This window comes from Melospiza georgiana, chromosome 21, assembly GCF_028018845.1.
Source record: "Melospiza georgiana isolate bMelGeo1 chromosome 21, bMelGeo1.pri, whole genome shotgun sequence".
Lineage (NCBI taxonomy): Eukaryota > Metazoa > Chordata > Aves > Passeriformes > Passerellidae > Melospiza > Melospiza georgiana.
The window spans coordinates 10040243-10061468 of record NC_080450.1 but is presented as its reverse complement, the minus strand read 5'-3'; the positions used below and the strand labels follow the sequence as shown (position 1 = coordinate 10061468).

General features: G+C 49.0%; 1 protein-coding gene across 1 annotated transcript in view; it reads right to left on the bottom strand.

Moving 5' to 3' along the window:
* The window catches only part of HID1 (HID1 domain containing), a 28041-nt gene extending 8002 nt beyond the window's left edge, over nt 1–20039 (bottom strand). Inside the window, exons 1-11 of the mRNA XM_058038883.1 lie at nt 19833–20039; nt 11487–11636; nt 9013–9183; nt 6242–6355; nt 4539–4645; nt 3948–4064; nt 3004–3226; nt 2547–2603; nt 2311–2451; nt 1841–1931; nt 1062–1213 (exon numbers count right to left, since the gene is read on the bottom strand). Of these exons, the coding sequence (XP_057894866.1) occupies nt 1062–1213; nt 1841–1931; nt 2311–2451; nt 2547–2603; nt 3004–3226; nt 3948–4064; nt 4539–4645; nt 6242–6355; nt 9013–9183; nt 11487–11636; nt 19833–19898 (1389 nt within the window). The 5' untranslated portion in view covers nt 19899–20039. The remainder of the gene's footprint in view (nt 1–1061; nt 1214–1840; nt 1932–2310; nt 2452–2546; nt 2604–3003; nt 3227–3947; nt 4065–4538; nt 4646–6241; nt 6356–9012; nt 9184–11486; nt 11637–19832) is intronic.
* Nucleotides 20040–21226: the final 1187 nt, after the last annotated feature.

Sequence of the window (21226 nt, the reverse complement as noted above, 5' to 3'; positions counted from 1 at the left end):
CAATTACACAGGTGGGGAAGGCTGCTCTCACTGCAGACTCGTGCTCCACGAGTACAAGCTTTCATTTACAAGGAATCCTTTGGGAATGTGATTAGAGCCCTATAACACTGCAAACAGAAACTGACTGTGAGCTGTTCAACAATGTTCAGGAAGCCTGGGACAAAACTAAACCACCAGGAAGTAAGAGACACCTTCACCTCCAATAGACTTTGACTCTGAACCCTTATAATAGCTGCTTGAAATGCCACAGAACTAATGATTTTACACCTGATTTTAGTGCATACTTCTAACTCAAATCTTTGTCCTATTTTTAATTATATCCTCAGACATGGAAAGATTCAAGTGCCTTGTAACCAGTTCAGGCATTCGCAATCTTGGCCTTCCCACCTTTAGCTGGCATGTCTGTAGAGAAGTCCGAAGCATAATTAAAACAGAGAGATGATCTGAGATTAATGGAATGCAAGAGCAAAACACATAGCATCAAGAGCAGTTATGGTGAGCAGGTTTCTTCCTGCTCCTTTTAACAGGAATCTCCTCTTGGAGATTTATCGGAAGCTGCCGAGAGCTTCTTCTCTGGCAAATGAGAACATGACAGAAGGGAAGCACCTGAGGCTTGTATTGCAAAGCACACAGCTGCTCATAGGCAGTGTTGTGGGCTGACTGAAAGGTCAATGAAACTTGCAGCTACCCAAAGCTGTAGAGCTGAGCTTGGTATCACTGTTGTCCCCATTGACAGATGTGCTCCACACACCTCTGTCTGCCTGGGACAGAGCCAGATCTCCTGCCTTCCCTACCAGTAGAGCACAGGGCATGCACTCACCCCCTCATAACAGCAGTGCAGCACCATGAGGAGTCCTGTTCTTTGAGATCATTTAATGCAGATGGAATTACACCTCATGCAAATGCACCCTGGCAGATACATCACCTCAGGTTAACAGTGTGCATCCCACACACTTGCCAGCTATTCAGTGGGCTTCCAGTTTAGGGAGGGCGAGTATATTAAAGGTGGACAATGATTTGTGGAGCTAGGAGGGTTCAGGAAGTGCTGGAGCTGTACTCACTATGATGAGCAGGTCAGCATGTGTCCCTGTGAAGACAGGGATGTCCATAGGCACTCGTACAGAATACGGCTTGTTCAGTCGCACCCCAAAGTTACGCTCCCCACTGAGGAGCAGCAGGATAAAGACCCCAATGTGCATCAAGCCCACTCGTGCTGCATGGAGAAAAAACAACAGAAAAATATGTCACAGAGAGGACAGTGAGGAGAGAGGAGAAACACTATGGGACTGATAAAAAACTGCACAGACTAAACCATCCTGATAAGGGACATCCCACACAGTGCTCCCTTCATTGTCAGCACCAGTGTCCTTCCCAAGCACATCTGTGTTAAGTCTTATCAGTGTTAAGTCTTGGATGCTTTTCTTCATTATGTTCTTAATATAAACCTTTCATCATAGCAGTGAAGATCTGACGACTTCCCTGCACTACACAATGATGGAGTTATGCCTGATTTACTCCCTACTCTGCTTTAGCAAAGCAGATTAGTCATTTTTCCCTCTTCACTGGATCAGGGACACAATTTTCAATAAGAGGACTCAAAATGTTAATGCATACTAAAGAAGGATTTCCCTTCCCTATATTGCAGGATAGATTGTGTCCTGATTCTAGCCCCCTACAAACATTAAAACCCAATTAACTGGACAACTCCACTCCATGTCTGTAGAAGGTCAGGAACATGCATTCAGAATGCTGTCAACTGGTAGGGAGGAAGCATCTCAAAAACATTCTAGCTCAACTGTCAAGCACAAATTGTTCCAAATTTTGAAAATAACCAACTTACACTGGTCTGCTCTGGCATCATTGAGAAAATACAAGATTGGGACAAGAATGTCCAGAACATCGCTGCTCTTCAGCACAAAGAAAAGGAATTTCTGGAAGAAAAGGGAGTATTTCAGACAATCATAAGTATATACCCTGCAGGACTCAGCACAGACAGTCTCTAGTTAATCAGTCCCTCAAGAAGATTAAAAAGGCTGGTGTATGCAATACCTCATCAACACCAGTGCTATTTGTAGAGTTATGATAATATCTGTTGCAGAACCTGCTTCCAGCACAGACCTTCAGGAGCTGCAGCCCCTCTCCCAGGCTGTCTCTACAGCCAGACCCCCAGCACCTGCATCAGTGGGGCTGATGACCACAGCATCCCAGAGCCACTGCCAGCTACCCACCACAGCCCTTCACCAGGGCTTCCTCCAGCCAGAGTCACAACAGCCAAGCTGGGGTGAAGCTCAGCAAGAAGCAGATCCACACCTTGTTGAAGTCACAGAGTTTCCAGAAGAGGACAAGGAGCTCCTGATGGAATTGTATCTTCTTGGCAGAGTTTGGCAGGTAGGTCTGGACCAGCGGGTTTGATAACAAGCGAGCCACTCCTTTCAGGATGAACTGGAAATCCTGCCAAGAGATCAGGAAAGAGACTGTGGTGGGCCCAGGGCTAATGCAACCAGCATGAAAGCAGACAGGGAACAGTGCAGGAGGGAACACGTTACCTCCTCCCGGTGTATCCTTGAGAGGTAATTCACAAACAGATTGTCTGGTCCAGGAGGCTGCATTCAAAGAAAAGGAGGGCAATGCTTACTGACAAGGTATATTCAGGAAGTTGAAGTATAACCACCAAGGTTTCTCACTTCAGCTTTCTGCTCTGAGTAATTCAGCTTTAAATGCAAAGAGACAGAGCACTGCATGGAATAGTCAGGGGCTTTTCACTTACATGCTCCTGATTTAAGTCAGTGATCAAAATCTAGCCATGTATTTTGATCTGTATAGGTCTTTAGTGACCACAGGACTGAAGCAGGATTGGAACAGAGAGAGCAGACTGCAAGGGGAGTAGCAGTGCTACTCAACAAGCAGTGCTGGGTCCTACAGCTCAACATTCAATCCAAGCTGGTGTGAGAGGACCCCAGTGAGTTCAGGAGAGCAGCAAACACAGATTCCAGTATCACTCACATCCACATCATCCATGGCTGTGCCAGTGGTCGTGCCATCCACAGTGGGACTTGAACTGGTGGAGCTGTCATAGTCCAAGGTGACAATGAGCACCTGGGCTGCCTCCTCCACCAGGGGCTCACGGTAGTCAGAGAAGAGCAGGTGATTGTAAGGGATCCCATAACCCACGGGGTCGTAGGCACAGACGACGTTCAGCAGCGAGGTGAAGAGTGGGAGTGCATGTCTGAGGAGGAGAAAATGTTCTCAGAAGGCAGCAGCAGGAAACAAAAGGCACTGCCTTGGAGAGAGACAGGCATTTCTCTCCCCAGGAGCCTGGGGCCATGAAAAAACACAATCATTTCCTCTAACCTGTGACAGCAGTCCATGACTGAGCAGCTCAGACCCAAGAGCCAAGACTCCAGCTCCCAGCTGGGCCCCTGGACTAGAGCTGAGAGGGGAGGGGAGGTGAAAAAGGCCACGTGGGCTCCCAGAGGAAACATGTGCAAAATGTGAAAACGGGAAAGGACCTCAAAGCTCTCTAGCCTCTGGAAAAACAAAACTGTATTTCTTCAGCCTCCAGCCAGGTTTGTAGTCCCCTACGGTGAGTGCCAGCCGAGGAGCTGAAGTCCCAGAGGTACAATTTCACTAGAGGGCGGCATTCATCCGCCACCAACACCACACCCCCTGCCCAAGGGAACAGCAGGGAACGGGACCTGCCATTCCCCACAGGGCAGGGATCAGTCCTGCAGCAAACTCCAGTGGGCACCGTGCTCAGACTCTGCTGAGGAATCCTCACTAAGCAGAAATACTAATAGGGTGCACATGAGCCAGGGACAAAGTAAAAGAACAGCCCCTGGATGTTGGAGGTAACAAGTCCTGTGGTTACCCATTACCAAAACACTCCATGGAACGGATTTGAAGATATTTCTCCCCCTGGCACCCAGGCCCCTGCCCTTTACCCTCACCTGTTCTCTGTAGAGCAGAAAAACTGTACCCAGGGGTTGGTGTTGCTGCTGTCTGAGGAGGGAGGCAGGTACATGGCCTCAGAGAAACAGGTCAGCAGCAGCTTCAGCAGCTCTGTCCTGGAAGGAGAAGTAAAGGCCTGGAGCCATTCACGAGCAGGGACTGGGCACAGGAGGCACAATAACCACAACAACACACAAGGAAGGCTCAGTCCTGTCTAGAAAGTCCTTCTGATGGAGAGCTAAGCCCATTTAATTTCCTAAGCCATACTCCTGTCACCGGCACAGAGCTAAACAGAATCACTGCCTTACAAAAAAGAAATCCAGTACAGAGCTCCTTGGCATTTCCAGAACAGCAGTGTTTACCCAGTTCCTGCTGCAGACAGTCTGACTCCCACCCTACATTACAAAAAGCTACTCAAAAGGTCAGCTGGCTTTTTTTCTGTGTTGTCAATCCTGTTACCTTGGAAAGGAGCAAGCAGAAAGCTCCTTGGGAATCATGGATACTCAAGGAGGCAAAGAGAGCTCATCTTCCCCAGATCTCCCTTTCCTGAGCCCTGTTTCTTTCCATTTGGCCTTAGCAGAAGCTCTTACCTATTCAAGTCATGGATGTAGTTGGGCTGTGGAGAATGAGCAAAGCCCACTCCTGCCTCCCAGATGTACTCACAGCTGTCAATGGAGTGGATATCTTCTGCTGTGTCCTGTGGGAGAAATAAGAGGCTGAAGCATAGAAGGCAGGAGCCAGAATTGGCAACAATGGTGCATCCAAGGCAGTTCAGCCCTCTCTCTAGAAAAAAAACAGCAGAGAAGCACCCAGACAAGTGAATTGTACAAAAGTTCCCTCCCAGGCCTGAAAAAGCAGGTGCTGATGTCTTCAAAGAGCTCAGCCTTTGCAAGCAAGGGACAAAACACAGAGATAAAAGTACTGTGCATGATGGAAGGAGCCCACATTTCCAGCCATAATTTTAGGGCTGACTTCAGTGGGAATATGAGTCAGTCCTGTGTCTCCTTTGCCCATTGTCTCACAGTTCTTCCTCTTTGTGGTGCTGGTACTTCAGCCAACATCCACCACAACCTGTATCTCTGGGGCCACATGCTGCTCTGCCATGAACAGAAGATGGTGGTACCCATCTCTCTGCTCTTGAGCTGCAGTCAGACCAAGCCCAGAGAGGAAAAGTCAGCTCAGCAAAGACTACAGAGGCTGCAGGCAGCAGAAGGGCAGCCAGCAGCAAGGAACATAAATCACTCACAGTCTCAGTGTCTAATTCCAGTTGCCCAGAATCCTGAAAAACCAGTCTGGCTGTTGCCAAGGGAAAAATCACAGGTGCAAGTGGTGGGGGGAGGCTCTCCCAGGAAAATCCATTGTCACCCTGACTTGTGCAATCCATCCCAGGTGACAGCACTGGACAGGAAGTCCATCTGTTTCAGCACCACTTACTCATAGCATATGGGTAGCCCTGATCCAGCCTTGCCCCTTCAGCCCCAGGTGACACATTTCAACTCTCTACTACTCAGAAACCCCAAGCAATCAATTTAGTACTCAGATTTGTCACAGAATTTTGCAGCCATCAAACATACCATGGTTTAGCATTCTCATTTTTAGTTTGCATCAGATCTATCCCAAAAAGGAGAACTGGGTTTTTTTGTTTATAGACTGAACCTACAAAAAACATGAGAGTCACTTGCAGGGAAAAAGGAGGGAGATGCACCACAATCTGTTCTCTGTTCTTAGCACACCTGGTAGAAGATCCCTGCTTCAGGAAACTCCTCTGAGGTACAGACAGTCACCACAAGGATCAGAACATATTTAAATGTCTTTGCTGCCACGATACAAAGAGGGAGAAGAGGTGGAAAGACACAACAGAGGCCATCTACTCATTCAGATCACAGCACATGTGAGCAGACAAACAGCTGCTTCCTGCCCCAGAATGCACCTAACTGCCAGAGAGGGGAACAAGGTGCTAAAGGTCTCTGCTCTGCTGGCAACAACAGAAGAGCAATTGTTTGCCAGCATAACCACCTTTTCCTGAGGGGTAAGCTGTAGTGTGGGGGTAGTTGCCAGCCACTCCATTTGAGACTCAATCACACTGCAACAATCCCCAGAACATCTGTCTTAGAAGCCACAAACACCATACCATGAACCCAAAATGATGATCAATATCACTCACTGCAGGGTCAAGCTCAGCAAATCTGTATTTTCCTGCCTGCAGGCTTGCAGGAAGCTGCTGGCTTTCCCAGGGTCCCCCCCACCATGCAGATAATATGCAGATAATCTCATGATTCAACTTCCAACTCACCACCGTGCTCCTCCGGTGGCTCTGCACAGTGAAGTCAGGACAAAAGAGCAGATCTGTGACAGCAAGGAGCAAGGACTCAGCCAGTGGCCGGGCATTTTCATCATCTTCATCTCCCTGAAGTGACAAACACGAGAGCACTGTCAGTTCAGGGTGAGCAAAGGGCACATAGTAACACCAATATGTCACAGCACAAGAAGACACACTCCCCAAAAACACACAGGGAGACAAGACATTACACAGGAACAGGAGGGAACAAAAGAACAAAGGAACAAAAACCCAGATGGTACAGGAAAGAAATTTGCCCCTGGAAGGTGCTGACTGAACAGGAATGAGCTCTTTAATGACAGCAAACTGAGCAGACAAAGGCCTGGAGATGTCAGGGAAAAAGAAGAGTAGCACTGGGTACACCTTGGCAGGTGGCTTGGTTTATTGGATACAAAAGGGAAAGGAAACATTGACAGAGGAGAGGGTTTCACACTCATGAAGGAGGGTGATTTGGATGGTGCATGGAGACAGCAATAGGGAGAAGCCAACCAGCAGCAATAAGGTTAAAAAACCCCTCCAAGTTCTTTCTGCATGGGCTGCCCAAAACTGGAGGTTACAGAACAGGGTGAGGCTGTGTGCATCAGGCCAGGGGCTGTCCCAGCCTGCCACAGCAGAGTGAGCAGACAGGATTGTGCCATCTCCAGCATTCAAAGAAATCTCTCCAAGCACGCATGGCTACTCCTCTGCAGGCTGTTGCCACGGGAAACCTTGCCAGATCCTGCCTGTCAAAGAGCATCCTGCCTGGGAGGCCTTCCCACCACACACCGGTGCTGGAGGGAAAGGCAGAGAGCAGGAATGGCAGGAGCTTATCTACCTCAACCAGGCCTCTGTCAGCCTGAGCACAACACACAGCTCTTCAATCACAGCAGGCAGCCATGGAGATAATGGTCTGTGTGGCTCTGAGTCTGTCTTGGTGACAGCAGGGAGGATACCACAAACAGAGCCCAGATGTAGGAACAGGCACAGCGAGCATGGATGGAGCCAGCAAAGATGCTTTGACTTGTGCTCCCAGTCAGAGGTGAAATGACAACCATTAGGTCCAAGGGGATTTCTTTTCCAAGAGTGATCTTTACTAACAGTATCTAGACTGCCAGAAAAAATGTCCCTGCAGGCTGCAGGTATCACCACATCCAAAATGGTGACACACAACAAACCAGTAGATCTGAACACAATACAGACTCCCATAGAGGAGGGAGGAGCCATGGCTCCAGGAAGCTCTGCCATCCATCACTCCATCATGAAGCAGGTGAAGCATAATCTCAGAGACATTTACTAAGTGTCCAGGCATACCATCATCTTCAGTTCCCAGACAGAAATCAGCCACCAGACAGCAAAGCTGTTGCCCCAGATTAGATGTGGTTCCAGCTTCCCTAACATCTCGGGGATGTATTTGTTATCCCAGCCTTACATGCTGAATGCACATGGTTAAAGGACTGAGCCACTGAACCACAACAGCTCCACCCACACTCCAGAGGGTTCCCCAACACAGCACACGTGGACTGGGCTGGATCACCTTGGGGTGACTCCACCACTCTGAGACTGAGAAACTCTTTTCTAGGTGCTGAACAAAGTGGAAAAACAGAAATAAGAGCAGCCTGGCTGGATCAGAGCACCAGGCACCCCTGCATGTTCCTTCCCAAAACATTGTTAAGCCTCACCAGCACTCCCTGGCCCCTGCAGGGATGAAAGGACTGACAACCACCACCCTCCCAATCACACAAATCACAAAGCAGGACTAGCAACGACTTCCCTTTTCATCACCTAGAACTTCCTTTTGATGTGCCCTCAGGCAAACCAGATTAGAGGTGGCAGGCAGAGACAGCAAAAGGTGCCAGTTTATACTGTACCAACCACTGCCAACCCTTCATAACTGTCCCCAAAGACACTGCACTGCACTTAGGAGAACCACACACCTCAGTACAGCCACACTGACCTGCAGATCAGAAACTCACAGGAGAGGGCTCTCTATGCACAGAGCAGCTGCTGAGGGAGCAAGCAGGCAAATACATACTCCTGGTATAATTCAGCTGTGCTCTCACTGCTGCTATTCCTCCTATTTGCAGAAGATCCTAAAGCACTTTCACCCTGCTCCTTTGAGAGATGAGAAAGAGCACTGTTGTGCTTGCTGTCCAGACAAAGAAATGTGGGGAGGCTGAGATACTCCCCAGGGTTATGCACTTCACTGACAGAGCCAGAAACACAACCACTCTTTAACCACTCTTGCTCAGCTGTGGGCTTCATCTCCCAGCTTAGGCCCCTGGCTAAAACTGTATCAGCTCATGGGCAGGGTATTGAGTCATGGTGCCAAGAGCTTCTCTGGCACCATTCACTTTAAATGTGACATTGTAAAATCAGCACAAACAACACCCTGCTGCATTTTGATTTGAAACTTAAATCAACTGTAATTAATGGAACAAGGACATTTCAGTCTAAGAAAATCATACAGCCTTCACTACAGCTCTCATATTCACTAAGAGTCATACCTCCAGTTGTACTGGTGAAGCCTTTCCTCACATATCAGTGTTCTCCTACAGCTACACACACAAATGAAACATCCAGAAGATGCAGCAAGAACCAAAGGACGGGAAAGAATTTAGAAAGTGCCACCTAATTTCTGACCACATAGAAATAATCAGAATAAAACTGCCCCCAAATAGACACAGTGTCTCCTCACTGCAGCCTCCCCATCACCCTCCAGAAGGAAGAATAAGTGACATGAGACAGACCTCTCCTCGGCCAGCCCCAGGGACAGTTGACCAGAAGAAACCCCTCCAGTCTGGGTCCTCAAAGATGTAAGGCAGGATACGGGTGAGGAGTCGACAGCAGTTCAAGACAATTTGTCTTTCCTTCTCCGTGTGGCAGCCACTCTCTGCTCCCTGCACCAGCTTCTCCACAGCCTGAAGGAAACAAAACCAAGGAAGGCAGCATTAGCCTGGGCACAAGTTAGCAAGAGCTAGGCAGGTCTGTCCTGCTAGTGATACCCTCACACAGATTTATAAGCAGTTCTTGGGAGTCCATTTGCTCTCAGCTTAATGGCACAGTGGCTGTTTGAAACTGTAAAAAACAGGGTTAATGATTTTAAACAGACCTTCTTGAATTTCTGCTGTTCCACTGCAAGAGACCTCAAACGCCAGGGCTAATCCATGCAGCACATGTGTGGTGCCACGTGAGACAGACAGCCAAAGCACCAGAAGGCTCCTTCCAGCACTGCTCCATGACACCATGCACTGAACAGGGCAGATGAGATTAATCAGCTGCAGCAAGTACATGAGATGCAGGCAGGAAGGAGCAAGGCAGCAGCACTGTGCTGCACGGAGGGAGGCGCTGGCAGAAGCACAGAGTCTGACAGCTCTGTCTGTGTGATTACAGCAGGCACCTCTCCTGACTCAGGAGCTGGCAGCTAAGCTGCTGCCTGTGTTGTGTGTAGGGATGCAGCCCCCAGCAGCACCTACCAAGGTCCTGCTGCAGAAGAGGGTGGTAGCCCAGGTTTCCCCACTGCCCTGTGAACAGGACTGCTGCTCTGGAAAGAACTTCTGGGCTGAGACCCTGCAGCCCATCCAAAAACACACTGCAACAATCCAGTAGCTGCTGCAACTGCCAGTGGAGGGTCACTGGGCTTTTCAGAATAGATGAGGGTCTCACCAGGCAGCAACTACAGCCACAGGAGGCAGTGACAGGAGGTTTTACCCACAGACAGAAAATAGCAGTCTCTTCCCTCCACGGCTGCCCCCACTTGCTCTTACTCCCTGATCCCAAGGGGAAACAGAGGGGAAATGAAAGCCAAAACATTTAACAAGGATTCACCTTGCTGCTTTTTAATTCATGAGGTCATGTGTCCCTGCTTATTTTCATGGCAGACTGCCTGGGTCAGTGACTCTGCCCGCCTGCGTCACTGCATTAATGGGTATTTAAGTGCTGTTTGTCCCAGCCTGTCACACACTCACTGAGCTGAACCATTTCTTCAGGCACACATATGACTGTACAGCCTGAATCTCCCACCATGACTGTAAATGACATTTCCTCACAAACACACAGCATTGCTAAGTCCAGTGGCACATTGTCAGGGCTCTCAGACTGGCAAAAGTACTGCTAGAGTGGGCTCTGTGACACTGATACCCCAAGATCTACAGCTCATGCATAAACAGTCCTGCAGTGACAAGGCCTCCCAACACACCTGTTTCCAGCAGGCAGAAGAGATTATATTTTATTCCTGGTTTTGGAAGAAAGAAGACACAGAGTCAAAGGGGTTACAGATCTTCTAAGCCCTTCTCAACTTCCAAATAGCTCATTGCCAGAAGCCAATACTAGGGAAAAAACACTGCAGTTTTCCTCATGTTCATATTTTTTCTCAAGTATCCTCTACATGTATCTGTCTACAATTCACAGTCAGAGGTACCTTCACTATGATTCAGTAAGTCTCATTCACATATTGTAGAGGAGGAAAGAAAAACAGGATGGCAGCGATTATTTAAAACTGGAAAAGTGCCATTCCAAATGTTTTAAACTACAAATTCAAGGCTGCTCTTGGCATGGCTCAAATCAGGAGTATTGTTAACACCTGCACTTTCCCAGGCAAAGTAAGTCTCAGGCTGCTGTTCACCAGCTTGACAATTTGCCAAACCTGGCAGGGTAGGAAATGCTGTTCAATGTCCCTGTGCTCCATACAAGGACGTGATAACACCAGAAGCAGCATCAGGAATGTTCTGTTATCCCAGCAGAACAAAGAAAAGTCTTAAGATTTTCCTCAAACTTTATCCAGGCAGTGGATGAAGTTGCACAGTGACAGTCTGCACATCCCTCTGGGATTTCTCAGCTTGAAGCCAGACTGGTGCATGGTGAGGTACAATTAGGTGCAGACAAGGAAGAGGATGTTTCAGCCCCAGCACAAATATGCAGCCTTGCTACAAAGTCCCCTGAGCAAGAAGCAGTTTACAGATATAGAGCAGGTAAGACCCAAGAGGACAGAGTGAAACACAGGAAGGGGACAAGAAGAAAAAGGCTCCAAACTGATCAAACACCAGCTATGGTCTGTCCTAACCTGTGAGAGGAACATTGAGGAACCCTCAGGAGGAGACAGGGACAAAAGCAAGCACATTCTGTGGTACAAGGTACCTGTTATCCCTTGGAAACCACAGTGCTGTTGATCCAGGGACACCCCTGCCTATCACAGCTCCACAGAATAAAACAGCCCCAAACTTACCTTGTAACACAAAGTTGCCAAATTTGAAGGCGATTCTTCTCTCACTGCTCGGATCTCTGCAGCTGGTACAAGAGCAAAGACATCCTGCACTGAAGTGGCTGTGTCTGCCCAGAACTGGTCCCAAAAGGCATTATCTGTGGCCTCCACAGGCTGTGGAGAGACAAATGTGGTTATAGATGTGGAACTACCGTTCCATACGATCCAATCATCAGCAATTATGCCTGGCTTGGGGATGGGATGAGGCAAGAAGAGGTTCAATAAAACATACTAGCACTGGTTTTACATGTCAGCCTCTGTTTCCAGGGCTTTGGATGATTTATCTCCCAAATTGAACATTCCTGCAGACATACAGGAGGCTTCATGTTTGTCTGCAACTGCTGCCAGTAATCCAAGATCTTCAGCATTGCACATGGGCCAGGCTGTCCTTGTGCACTCTGCCACCTTCAGAGCAAGTCAAGGAAGCCCTGAGTGTGCATTGGAATTACTTCTGTTGTAACCAAAATCTCGAGGAAGTAATCAGGGACATCTCATTAGGGCACAAACAGAGCCATGGAACTGACAGACCCACCTCAAAGCACTTACAGATAAAATGCAATTGATCTTTCTGGATCAAATATTTATAGAGAACTGGACTCAGTGCAGCTGGTCGCTGCCAAGGCTTTGTTCTTAAAAAGCACTAAGTGTGCCATTCAAAGAGGAGATGGAAGGAGGAGACCAAAGAAAATCCATTTCAAACCTGTGCTCTCAGAAGCTCAGCCCCCAGCCCAGCCCTGGGAACACACCTCTTTCCACTACATTTTCTGCTAATACTTGCCAAGAGATGGACACTGCCCAAACACAGCTGCAAGTGCTCATCCCACCCCGGGGTCCAGCTACAGGGGCAGGATAAACACATGGCTGTTTGTGATAAGCAGTGTGAAAGAGATGGACCCGTGTGGGATCTCAGCACCTCAGGATGAGGGTGCAGAGTGACCGAGACCACCCTTGGGGGGCTCGGGAGTCCTGGAATGTTGCCAGAAGTGTCTGGTGGCTGGACTTTGATCCTACACAGGAGATGACACCTGTATGAGGATGGGAGGATTTCACTGGGGTAAATGGTGAAGGGATAAGTTAATTAGAGTGTAGAACACAGGGTTTAGGATTTCTGTACAGGGGGGTCTGGAGAAGTAAGATGGAGGAATTGGGGCGTGTCCTGTCCTTCTTCTTCTTCTTCTTGGCCTCCATCTTCTGTGGTGATGGTGGCACTTTGGGATTGGTCTTTACTAGAAGTGCACCGGTTAATAAGAGTAGAAGGTATTGGGGAAAAATTATAAATATTGTATACGTAATTTTGGGTATAAAGATAGGTGACCGCCCCGGGGGCTCTCAGTGTGCCCATGGCTGGCTGCTGTGCAGACCTCTGTTGGGCTGAAAGAAAATCTTTTAGATAAACAATTAATAAACACTGAGACCGAAACAAGATCAGAAGTCTCTCCTCGTCCTTTGAAGCGCGGGCTGCCCAAGGCCACTCTGGGCCTTTCCAGGCCACCTAAACAGCCGTGAATCCGACAGACCCGTGATTGCATTCAGAAGAGGAAAATGTGAGCTGTCCCAGGAGTTTCACCAGCCTTGGTGTGGGCATGCTGGGCAGGTCAGAAGAGCTGCTCACCTGAGCACCCCCAGCCCTTGGCTTGGGCCGAGGAGGAGCCTCCTGCCTGCCACCAGCACCAGCTCCAAAGCAAACAGCGCTCGCTGAGGGAAATAATCAGCACCACTGGGTGGGTCTCGCATGTCAGATATGAAAGGGGCAGAAATGTGACTGTGTGTTTAATTGAAACAACTCCTGCCCGCTCTCAGATGTGTGGTAGAAGGCAGAAAATTTGTCCAGCTCTATGCTGTGTCTAAAAGCAGCTCAGATGCCACTTAGGGGAGAACGGGCCATTCACAACTCTGACACAGGGAAGTGCTGCATTGCCCTGTTTGCTGTCACCTCCTGAACTAACAGCCCCAGCCCACAGGCATGTGATGTGTCACCACCACAGGCCAAAAAGTGAGAGGGGCCAGCTACCTCAGACTGGTACAGCAGGTTATTGCCCTGCAGCTCTTTGCCTTAATGCTTCAGTGCTGCTGGTCCTAGTCCTTCCAGTCATGCAATGAACCAGCCCAAACAACCCCAGTCTTCAAAAACAAAACCAGAAAAAAACTTTTGTGTGTTCAGACATCTTATTAAAGTCAGCCCTAGTGTTGAAAACCCAATTTTTTTCACCTGGACACCAAAGCAAGATCCCACCAAACCGCTTCCCAAGGGAAGAGCAGCTTTTCCCAAATGGCTCAAGATCACAGGTCCTCAGAGGGGATCAGTAGGAACAATCCAATCCAATATTCACAGCCTGACTTTCAGCTGAGCATGTGAAAGAGCTGAGCTCTCTGTAACCTGGGCATGAAAAGCTTAAATGGAATGGATATTTTGCACATCTGGTCTCTAATCGTACTCCTCAAAAAGAGCAAAGTATTTGGAAATCTGATCTATGTGCTGCGTGACATACCCCACAAATCCTGCACCCCATTTCAAACCACACACCACAACCTCATGTAGAACTGCCACATGTACATCCTGGCTGCCTGCCACAGCCACTCCCACTGACAACAGCAAGCAGCAATTGCTGCTAATTGGGCATCATGCATAAATAATGCCTTCACTCTCATCTAGAGGGGGAGCAGAAAACCATTTCCCTCCAGCAGACACTGATCCCTTTACCTCCCACTGGCCTGAGGCCTCCTCAGAGGTGGAACACAGCCTCTGTTTTACAGATGGCAGCCCAACACAGATTGAGGAACTCTGACTGCAGGGAGTGGAGCAGGGAAGCACAGGGGCAATTCCCTGAATGCCACGTTGGATGTACAGCAGCATTCCTGTCTCTGCTGCCATCTTGGCAACCAGATTGCCTTAAAACACCAATACCTTGCATTTTTAATAGTTGCAGCAAGTCAACTCTTCATCAACAGGTGGTATCCCAGGTACAATCCTGGGACATGGATTCAGTACTGAGTCACTCACATCCCCACTGCCCCCTGTTTTAATTACAGCCTGGCATCATGAAGCTACTCAATCCACATAATATTCATCTCCTTGATAGAACATTACTGGCTGGTTTTAAGCTGATTGTTTTCTGCATGCAGCATCTCTGGGGATCTAAATATCCATTTCCTCACTGAGCTCACCCAACAGACTGTATCCAGCCTCACAGAGGAGAGAAATACAGACCTACATCAGCCTTGTTCACCAGCCAGGGAGATCTTCATTTGGAAATGTCAAGATTTAGGTACAAGTGTTGGTACAGCACACACTGCAGTCACAAATCCCAGAGCACTCCCAGCCTTGACAATGCTTCTGCCAGAGAGTTCACGAGAAGCTAAATCCTCAGCACAGGTAAGAAATAGCCTAATGTTCCTCCAGCACAGTGCAGACAACCAGCTCTGCACAAGCAGAACAATGAGGGTAAGAATTGAGGGATCAGTAGCTTGACTCTACTCTGGAAACACAACTGGCACATCTGGAGAGCAAAGGATCTTCCTGACCCACACACATCTCATGGCAGAGGCTGCTGAAGGTACAGAAGTGACTGGCAGAGAGATTCTGATGCCCAAGCCAAGCTCCACACCACAAGGGTGAGGTAACTGTAGAGCCCAGTGTTGCTGAGGACGCAGTGGGCAGATCTGAGGTGATGTGACAGGGCGGGCAAGGAGGGAGACTTTTGCCTTCAATTAAGACCTCTCACCTGCATGCTGGCCAAACAAAAGTAAAACCAGTCATTCTGGACAGCTCCATTCTTTGTTTTCTACTAGTTGCAAATGTTGTGTTTCTTTGAAGCACACCACACACATGCTGCAGAAGTTAGGAAAGGAAGATGCTCGGTTTCCCAGCCTCATGCCAGTTTCTGAGCAGAGAATCACAGCCTGAGCAGGCAATCCCCCAACAAACAGGATACCTCACAGGAAACAGGAAAACAGAGAGGGCCTGACCATGTCCTAAAAACAGGAAAAGCTCCCAAGGCACAGTCTTGCTTATTTGTTACTGTCCTCAGCCTGACACCAGCACCACCTTCACTTTCTCTTTTAGACACAGCTCCTCACAAACTCCAGCAGAGTGTGTGTGTGTGTGTGTTTGTGTGTGTGTGTGTGTGTGTGTGTGTGTTTGTACCTCCTCCTGACCAAGAGCTCTCTGCGCTTATGACTTCAATCAAATGTCCATTCCTAACAATTCCTCCAGGCCCCCACTGGAAGACTCCTGAAACTAGGATTGCTGCAGATCATCAGCAGAGAACCAAGGGACAAGCAGCCACTAGCCTTGCTCAGAGTGTTCTCTTTTTGCTCCTTGCCAGCATGCCAACTAAGCACCCCACCAGCCATGGCAGCAATCCTTTGGAGCAGGGGCTCAAAGCAGAGCAGGGCCCTCGTCCCTGCTCGGGTTTCCAGGCAGCACTGCACAAGCTCAGGTGACCTGTTACAGCAGTTGATTCTTTCCAGCCCAGATGTGGCAGAACTGTGGTGTGGAATCACCATTCATGCAGCACCTGACTGAGCTTTAGATCAGGTAACGCTGCAGGGCGAGGGATTAGTTTGAGGCAATTCACACACCTTTGTACCACCTGTTTGTGCAAAAGGAAAGCCTCTGGACAGACTTATTCTAAATCACAGAATCACAGAAATTCAAGGCTGGAAGAGACCTGTAAGATCATCAAGTCCAACCCATGTTCTAACAATTCAACTAGATCATGGCAGCAAGTGCCACATCCAGTCTTTTTTTGAACTCTTCGAGGGATGATGACTCCACCACCTCACTGGGTAGATGATTCCAGTATCTGACCACTCTTTCTGTAAAATACTTCCTTCTTAATCCTAACTTGCATCTCCCTTGACACAGCTTGAGACTGTGTCCTCTTGTTCTATCTGTTATCGCCCAGAGAAAGAGACCGACCCCCAGCTCAGCACAGCCACCCTTCAGGAAGTTGTAGAGAGTGATAAGGTCACCCCTGAGTCTCCTTTTCTCCAGGCTGAACAACCCCAGCTCCCTCAGTCGTTTTTCATACGGCTTGTGCTCCAAGCCCCTCACCAGCCTCATTGCTCTCCTTTGGACATGCTCAAGCAACTCAAAGTCCCTCCTAAAGTGAGGGGCCCAGAACTGGATACAATACTCCAAGTGAGGCCTCACCATATGAATAACTAGTAAGATTTTATCCCTTCAGCCAAGGACAGCACCTCTACACAGGCTTCAGAGCAATAATAATTTTTTTTTTCTATAGGATCTTTGCAGTCAGCAGTGCAGAATCAATGAGACTTCAAGTTTACCACCAGTTCTGCGCTCTCACAGCAGAGACAGTGTTGCAAAGCAAACTGGAACTTGGGATTTGTAGAAGTCTGGCAAGGAAAGACCAGGACAAAAGTCAGCTGTGTCAAGTGTTAGTTACAGCTTTCTTTTTAGACAACTTTGCTTTTGATCAACCTGAGACTCTTGGACAGCTGAGTCAAGCTTCAACACTGAAAGAAATGGTCTGCCAGGACTAACCTTTCTCCAAGCACAAGTTGTGCTTTTATCAGACTCAAGCTAACAGCCCATTGTACTCCTGGATTTCCACACCACGGAAAAGGAAAGGACTGGGGTTTGTCCCTCATGTTTGAGTCTTCCTGTCTCTTTAAAAGCAGAGGCACAGCTCCCATTAAAATCTAACAAGCTGGTACACAAGATCAAAATTGCTTATCTTCTGGCTGCTTGCTGGCAGGAACCCCAAGTGACTGGGAAAAGAAAAGGTGGTTCCCCAGCATTTAAAGCTCCCAGACCTGCAATTGACCTGCCCTGATGAACTGTCATATCCACAATCCATGTTCCCTTCATCTGTTAAATAGGCAGCCCTTTTATGGGCAGTTTGGGAGGGCTCACACATTCTCTATTATGAAGCACATCTGTTTTATTATCAAAGGGATGGGCCAACCAGCATAATGTGTGCAGAGTAATGTAATATATACATATATAAAAAGCCTAAAGACCATGTCTCCATGTGTGACTATAAATATACATCTGTAGCGTAAGTTAATTTCTTCCTTCTGGTAATACTGCCGTTTTTAATCACTGAAATAATTCTGAAGTGATTTTCCTTTTTTAATACTCTTACACCTTTACAGTTTCTCTTTGGCAGTTAAAAAATCAATTAAGTCAATTCCATTTGCGTCCAGATTTGGTTCTACTTTCAAGTTCTGGGCTCCACATGTGCTGTAAGCATTCAAGTGTTATGTTCCTTACAGATTTATTTAACTTTTTTTAAATGCTCACATGGGAACAGTCATTTTTTAATTAAGAAAAGCCTGGAGATTATAAAAACTTATTTTTAAGAAAAAATTAACTTCTGTGCCAACTCTAAACCTTCACCAATGAGTGAACAGTGACTTTGGCTCAACCACTTCTTCCCAACAGAGCCTTAGGAACACCTCACTGTGCATTCTGAGCTCAGAGTTTCACGTTACAGATGATTTGGCGAAAATCTCTTTGTCCAGCTCTCTAATGTCAGAGGAGAAGGCTGCAAAACAGGAGACAGGCTGCTGAGAAGCAAAGCACGTTGTGAACCACTAGCTTGGAAAGATTTGGCTCTGTCCATTACTGCAGCCTGGTTTTGGATCCAGGATCTCATGGACCAGGAGGTTTTGCTGCTGGTAAGAGATCAGAAGGCTCCAGGAGAGCCCAGCCATGCGTTCTGCGCGAGCAAACACCGGTGCCCTTCTACAGAATGTAAATATGGGAGCGCCAACACCCCACCCTCTTCCACATGCAGTCAGTCTCACCTAGATCACAGAGACGTGAAATGAATCCAGCCAAGAATGAAGCTTTAGCTCCTTCCTTTTCATTCGGGGCCCCAGTGAACCTTCTTCCCTTACACAGGTCAATAAACCAGGGGAGGGGAGTGCTCTTGCCTGGGCTGCTGATCCAAGGGATTGCCTCACAGGATTTTCTTTGTGAACAGCAGACTGGGCAGAGCCCTGTAGGCCTGATTTACCACCCCCCAACCTCACTTTATAAGCACATTTTCCCATGAAGGAAGGACAGCCCAAAGCTAAGGATACTCTGAACTATCTGGAATGCAGAAAAGACTTTGGAAGAACCCCTTAAAACATTAATTCCCCCACTTCTCTCTTTACCTACATCCACAGCTAGTAGTTTTTAAGAATATATTCACAAAAGCCATTCTTTAGCAATGCAGACAAATGTGATACTGCTTTAGAAAGTATAAACATGTTTTTTTTCCAGTCTCTTTCACAGTCTTATCCATCTATAATTCAATTCCCACTAGTAGCCTCTGCCTCTTGAGTTTTCAGAGATTTTCTCCTACCACCCTTTACTCCTTTGCATCCATACCCTTTTCATGTGAATTCATTCCCCATCATTAACTATCTTTCTGCCATGACCCCCACGTTTTCTTAGCAGCTGCCTTACTTCTAAAGGTGGATCATAACAGCTGTTCTCCATTGCAGCTCAGAAGAACACAAGATGCGACTCCTCAATAGAGCAAAATCCCTCTGCTCCTTAGACAGAAGGACAGGCTACTAATTTTCTGCCAGTGTGCTGCTGCTACTGGGCACTCCACTTAAAACAAAAATTAAGCAAGCTCCCAGGACAGGCACAACATATGTTAGACCTCTAGACAGTGACCCTCCCTTCACACAGCCCTCACTTTCACTTAACTCCTTCTCCACCTCAGCCTGCAGAAATCAAGCGTTAATTCACAGGACAGAGATGGAAATATCTACTGCCAACAGCACAGCTGCTCAACAGCCCCTTCCATCAGCTATTACCTAAAAACAGGGCAAGGTTCTCCACCCATTATGCGCGGGGGTGGGAGAAAGGATACAGAAAAGGGAGCAGTGGCAAACCGTGTGATGTAAACCCGCAAGCGGAATACATCAGGAGCTGTGGACATCCCTTATGACAGCAGCGTCTGCTCTGTTAGCACAAGACGCTGTTCAGCAAGGCACAAGATGTCACCAGAGGCGGTGACAGGGCCCGGCCACGTCTGGCAGCTGCCCCGGGGACCGGCCGGGGCCCCTCCACAGACCGGTGAAACGGCGATGGGCGCAGCCTGCCCTGAGCCCCACGGCCCCGGCCTTCGGGCACGGCCTCGCTGGGAGAGCCTGGCCAGGGCCGGCCGTGACTGCAGCCGCGGCCCCGCGGGTCCCCCAGCCCCGGCCCCACACGCAGGGACCGGGCAGAGCAGCGCCGGGGGTGTCTCGGGCAGGGCCGGGTGTGAGGGGCTCCTCAGGGCGGCGGTTCCCAGGATGGCGCGGCCCCCCTCGCCCCCCGCCCGAGATGGCGGCCCTCACCTGGGTCTTGGTGGTGAGCTGGATCACCGCCTTCCTGAAGTTGAGCTTGGAGTCGGCGCTGCCCATGGTGCGGCCCGGCTGCGGGCGGGGCCGGGCAGGGCTGTCCCCTCACGCCGCCGCTCCCCGGGCCGCCGTTGACGCCATCCCCGTCCCCGCACCGGCGGCTCCCGCTGCCTCCCTCCCTCCTCCTGTCAAACCGCGGCTCGCCGGTCCCGGCCCTCCCCCGCCTCCTCCCGCATCCCTCCCTCCCTCCGCCCGAGGCTCCTCCTCCGCCAGCTCGCCAGCTCTCCATGCCTACATCCCGCCCCGCCGCCTCCCCTCTTTTCCCACCTCCGCCTGTCATCCGTCCGCCGCTTCACCCTTTCGTTCTCGCCCTCCCTGTCGCAGCCCCTTCCCTGCCACACTTCGCTCCCCACGGCCGTGGTCCCCACAGGCCCTGCCTCATCTCCGCTCACGGCAGAGCACGGCTTTTCTCATTTCTCCTTCCTCGCTGTCCCCTCCTGCCTGCGCTCCCTCCGCCTTCTCTGCCCTGCGCTTTCCTTTACAGCCCTTCTCTTCTGCTCCATCCTTTGCCTTATCCCTGCATCGAGCTCCTCTGCTCTCATGTCACCGCTTTTCCCCTTTTCTTGCCCCTTCTCCCGCAGCCTTTGTGCCCTGAAGCTCCTTTGCCAGGCTCGGGCACAAGCCCAGTGACAGCTCTGCAAAGGCATCCCCGGCCACTCTCCGAGCCTGGTGCCAAGCTTTGCTTTGGTCCAGAGGTGCAGACAAAAGCCAGCTCCAGTCTGTCCCTAGCCCTGGGCTGAAAGGAGCCAGGTACAAGCACGCTTGTAACACAGACCCTGTTCGAGCACCTCACGAGGAGCTCAGTGCATGTGGTGGCCCATTAACCCTAATGAAATTCCACCCACACACGAGGAGAGGATGTTTTATAACCCTGGGTGCTGGGAATTCAGGATTTGGCACTCACCGAACACCTCAAAGCAGCTGTTTGAGGGCATTCAGTGTTGCCTTTGAAGCCATCGTCGAGGTTTTCTGCTCTGAGCAGCTCTGTGAACTGCAAGCAGGTCTTTTTGGTGTCCCTAAGTCACATTTCACATGCTCTACTCTACAAACCTTTCTTCAGAAAAAAAAGTGAGGTAATTCCAATCGTTCTGCAAAGAAAGCAGTGTGCTGACTCTCCAGCTGGGGCAGACTGTGGGAATTCTCTTTTTTTGGCATATAACCTGGACAGGAGTGATGTTTGATTTGACTGAGTGACATATCAGATCTGAGACATTCTGGTAAAACCTACAGGAAAAAATATTTTCACAAAATCATGTATTCTGGCTTTTGCTGCCAAACAGCCTGGGGCTTTGCATCCAAGTACTCAATATGGCTACAATATACAGATAAAT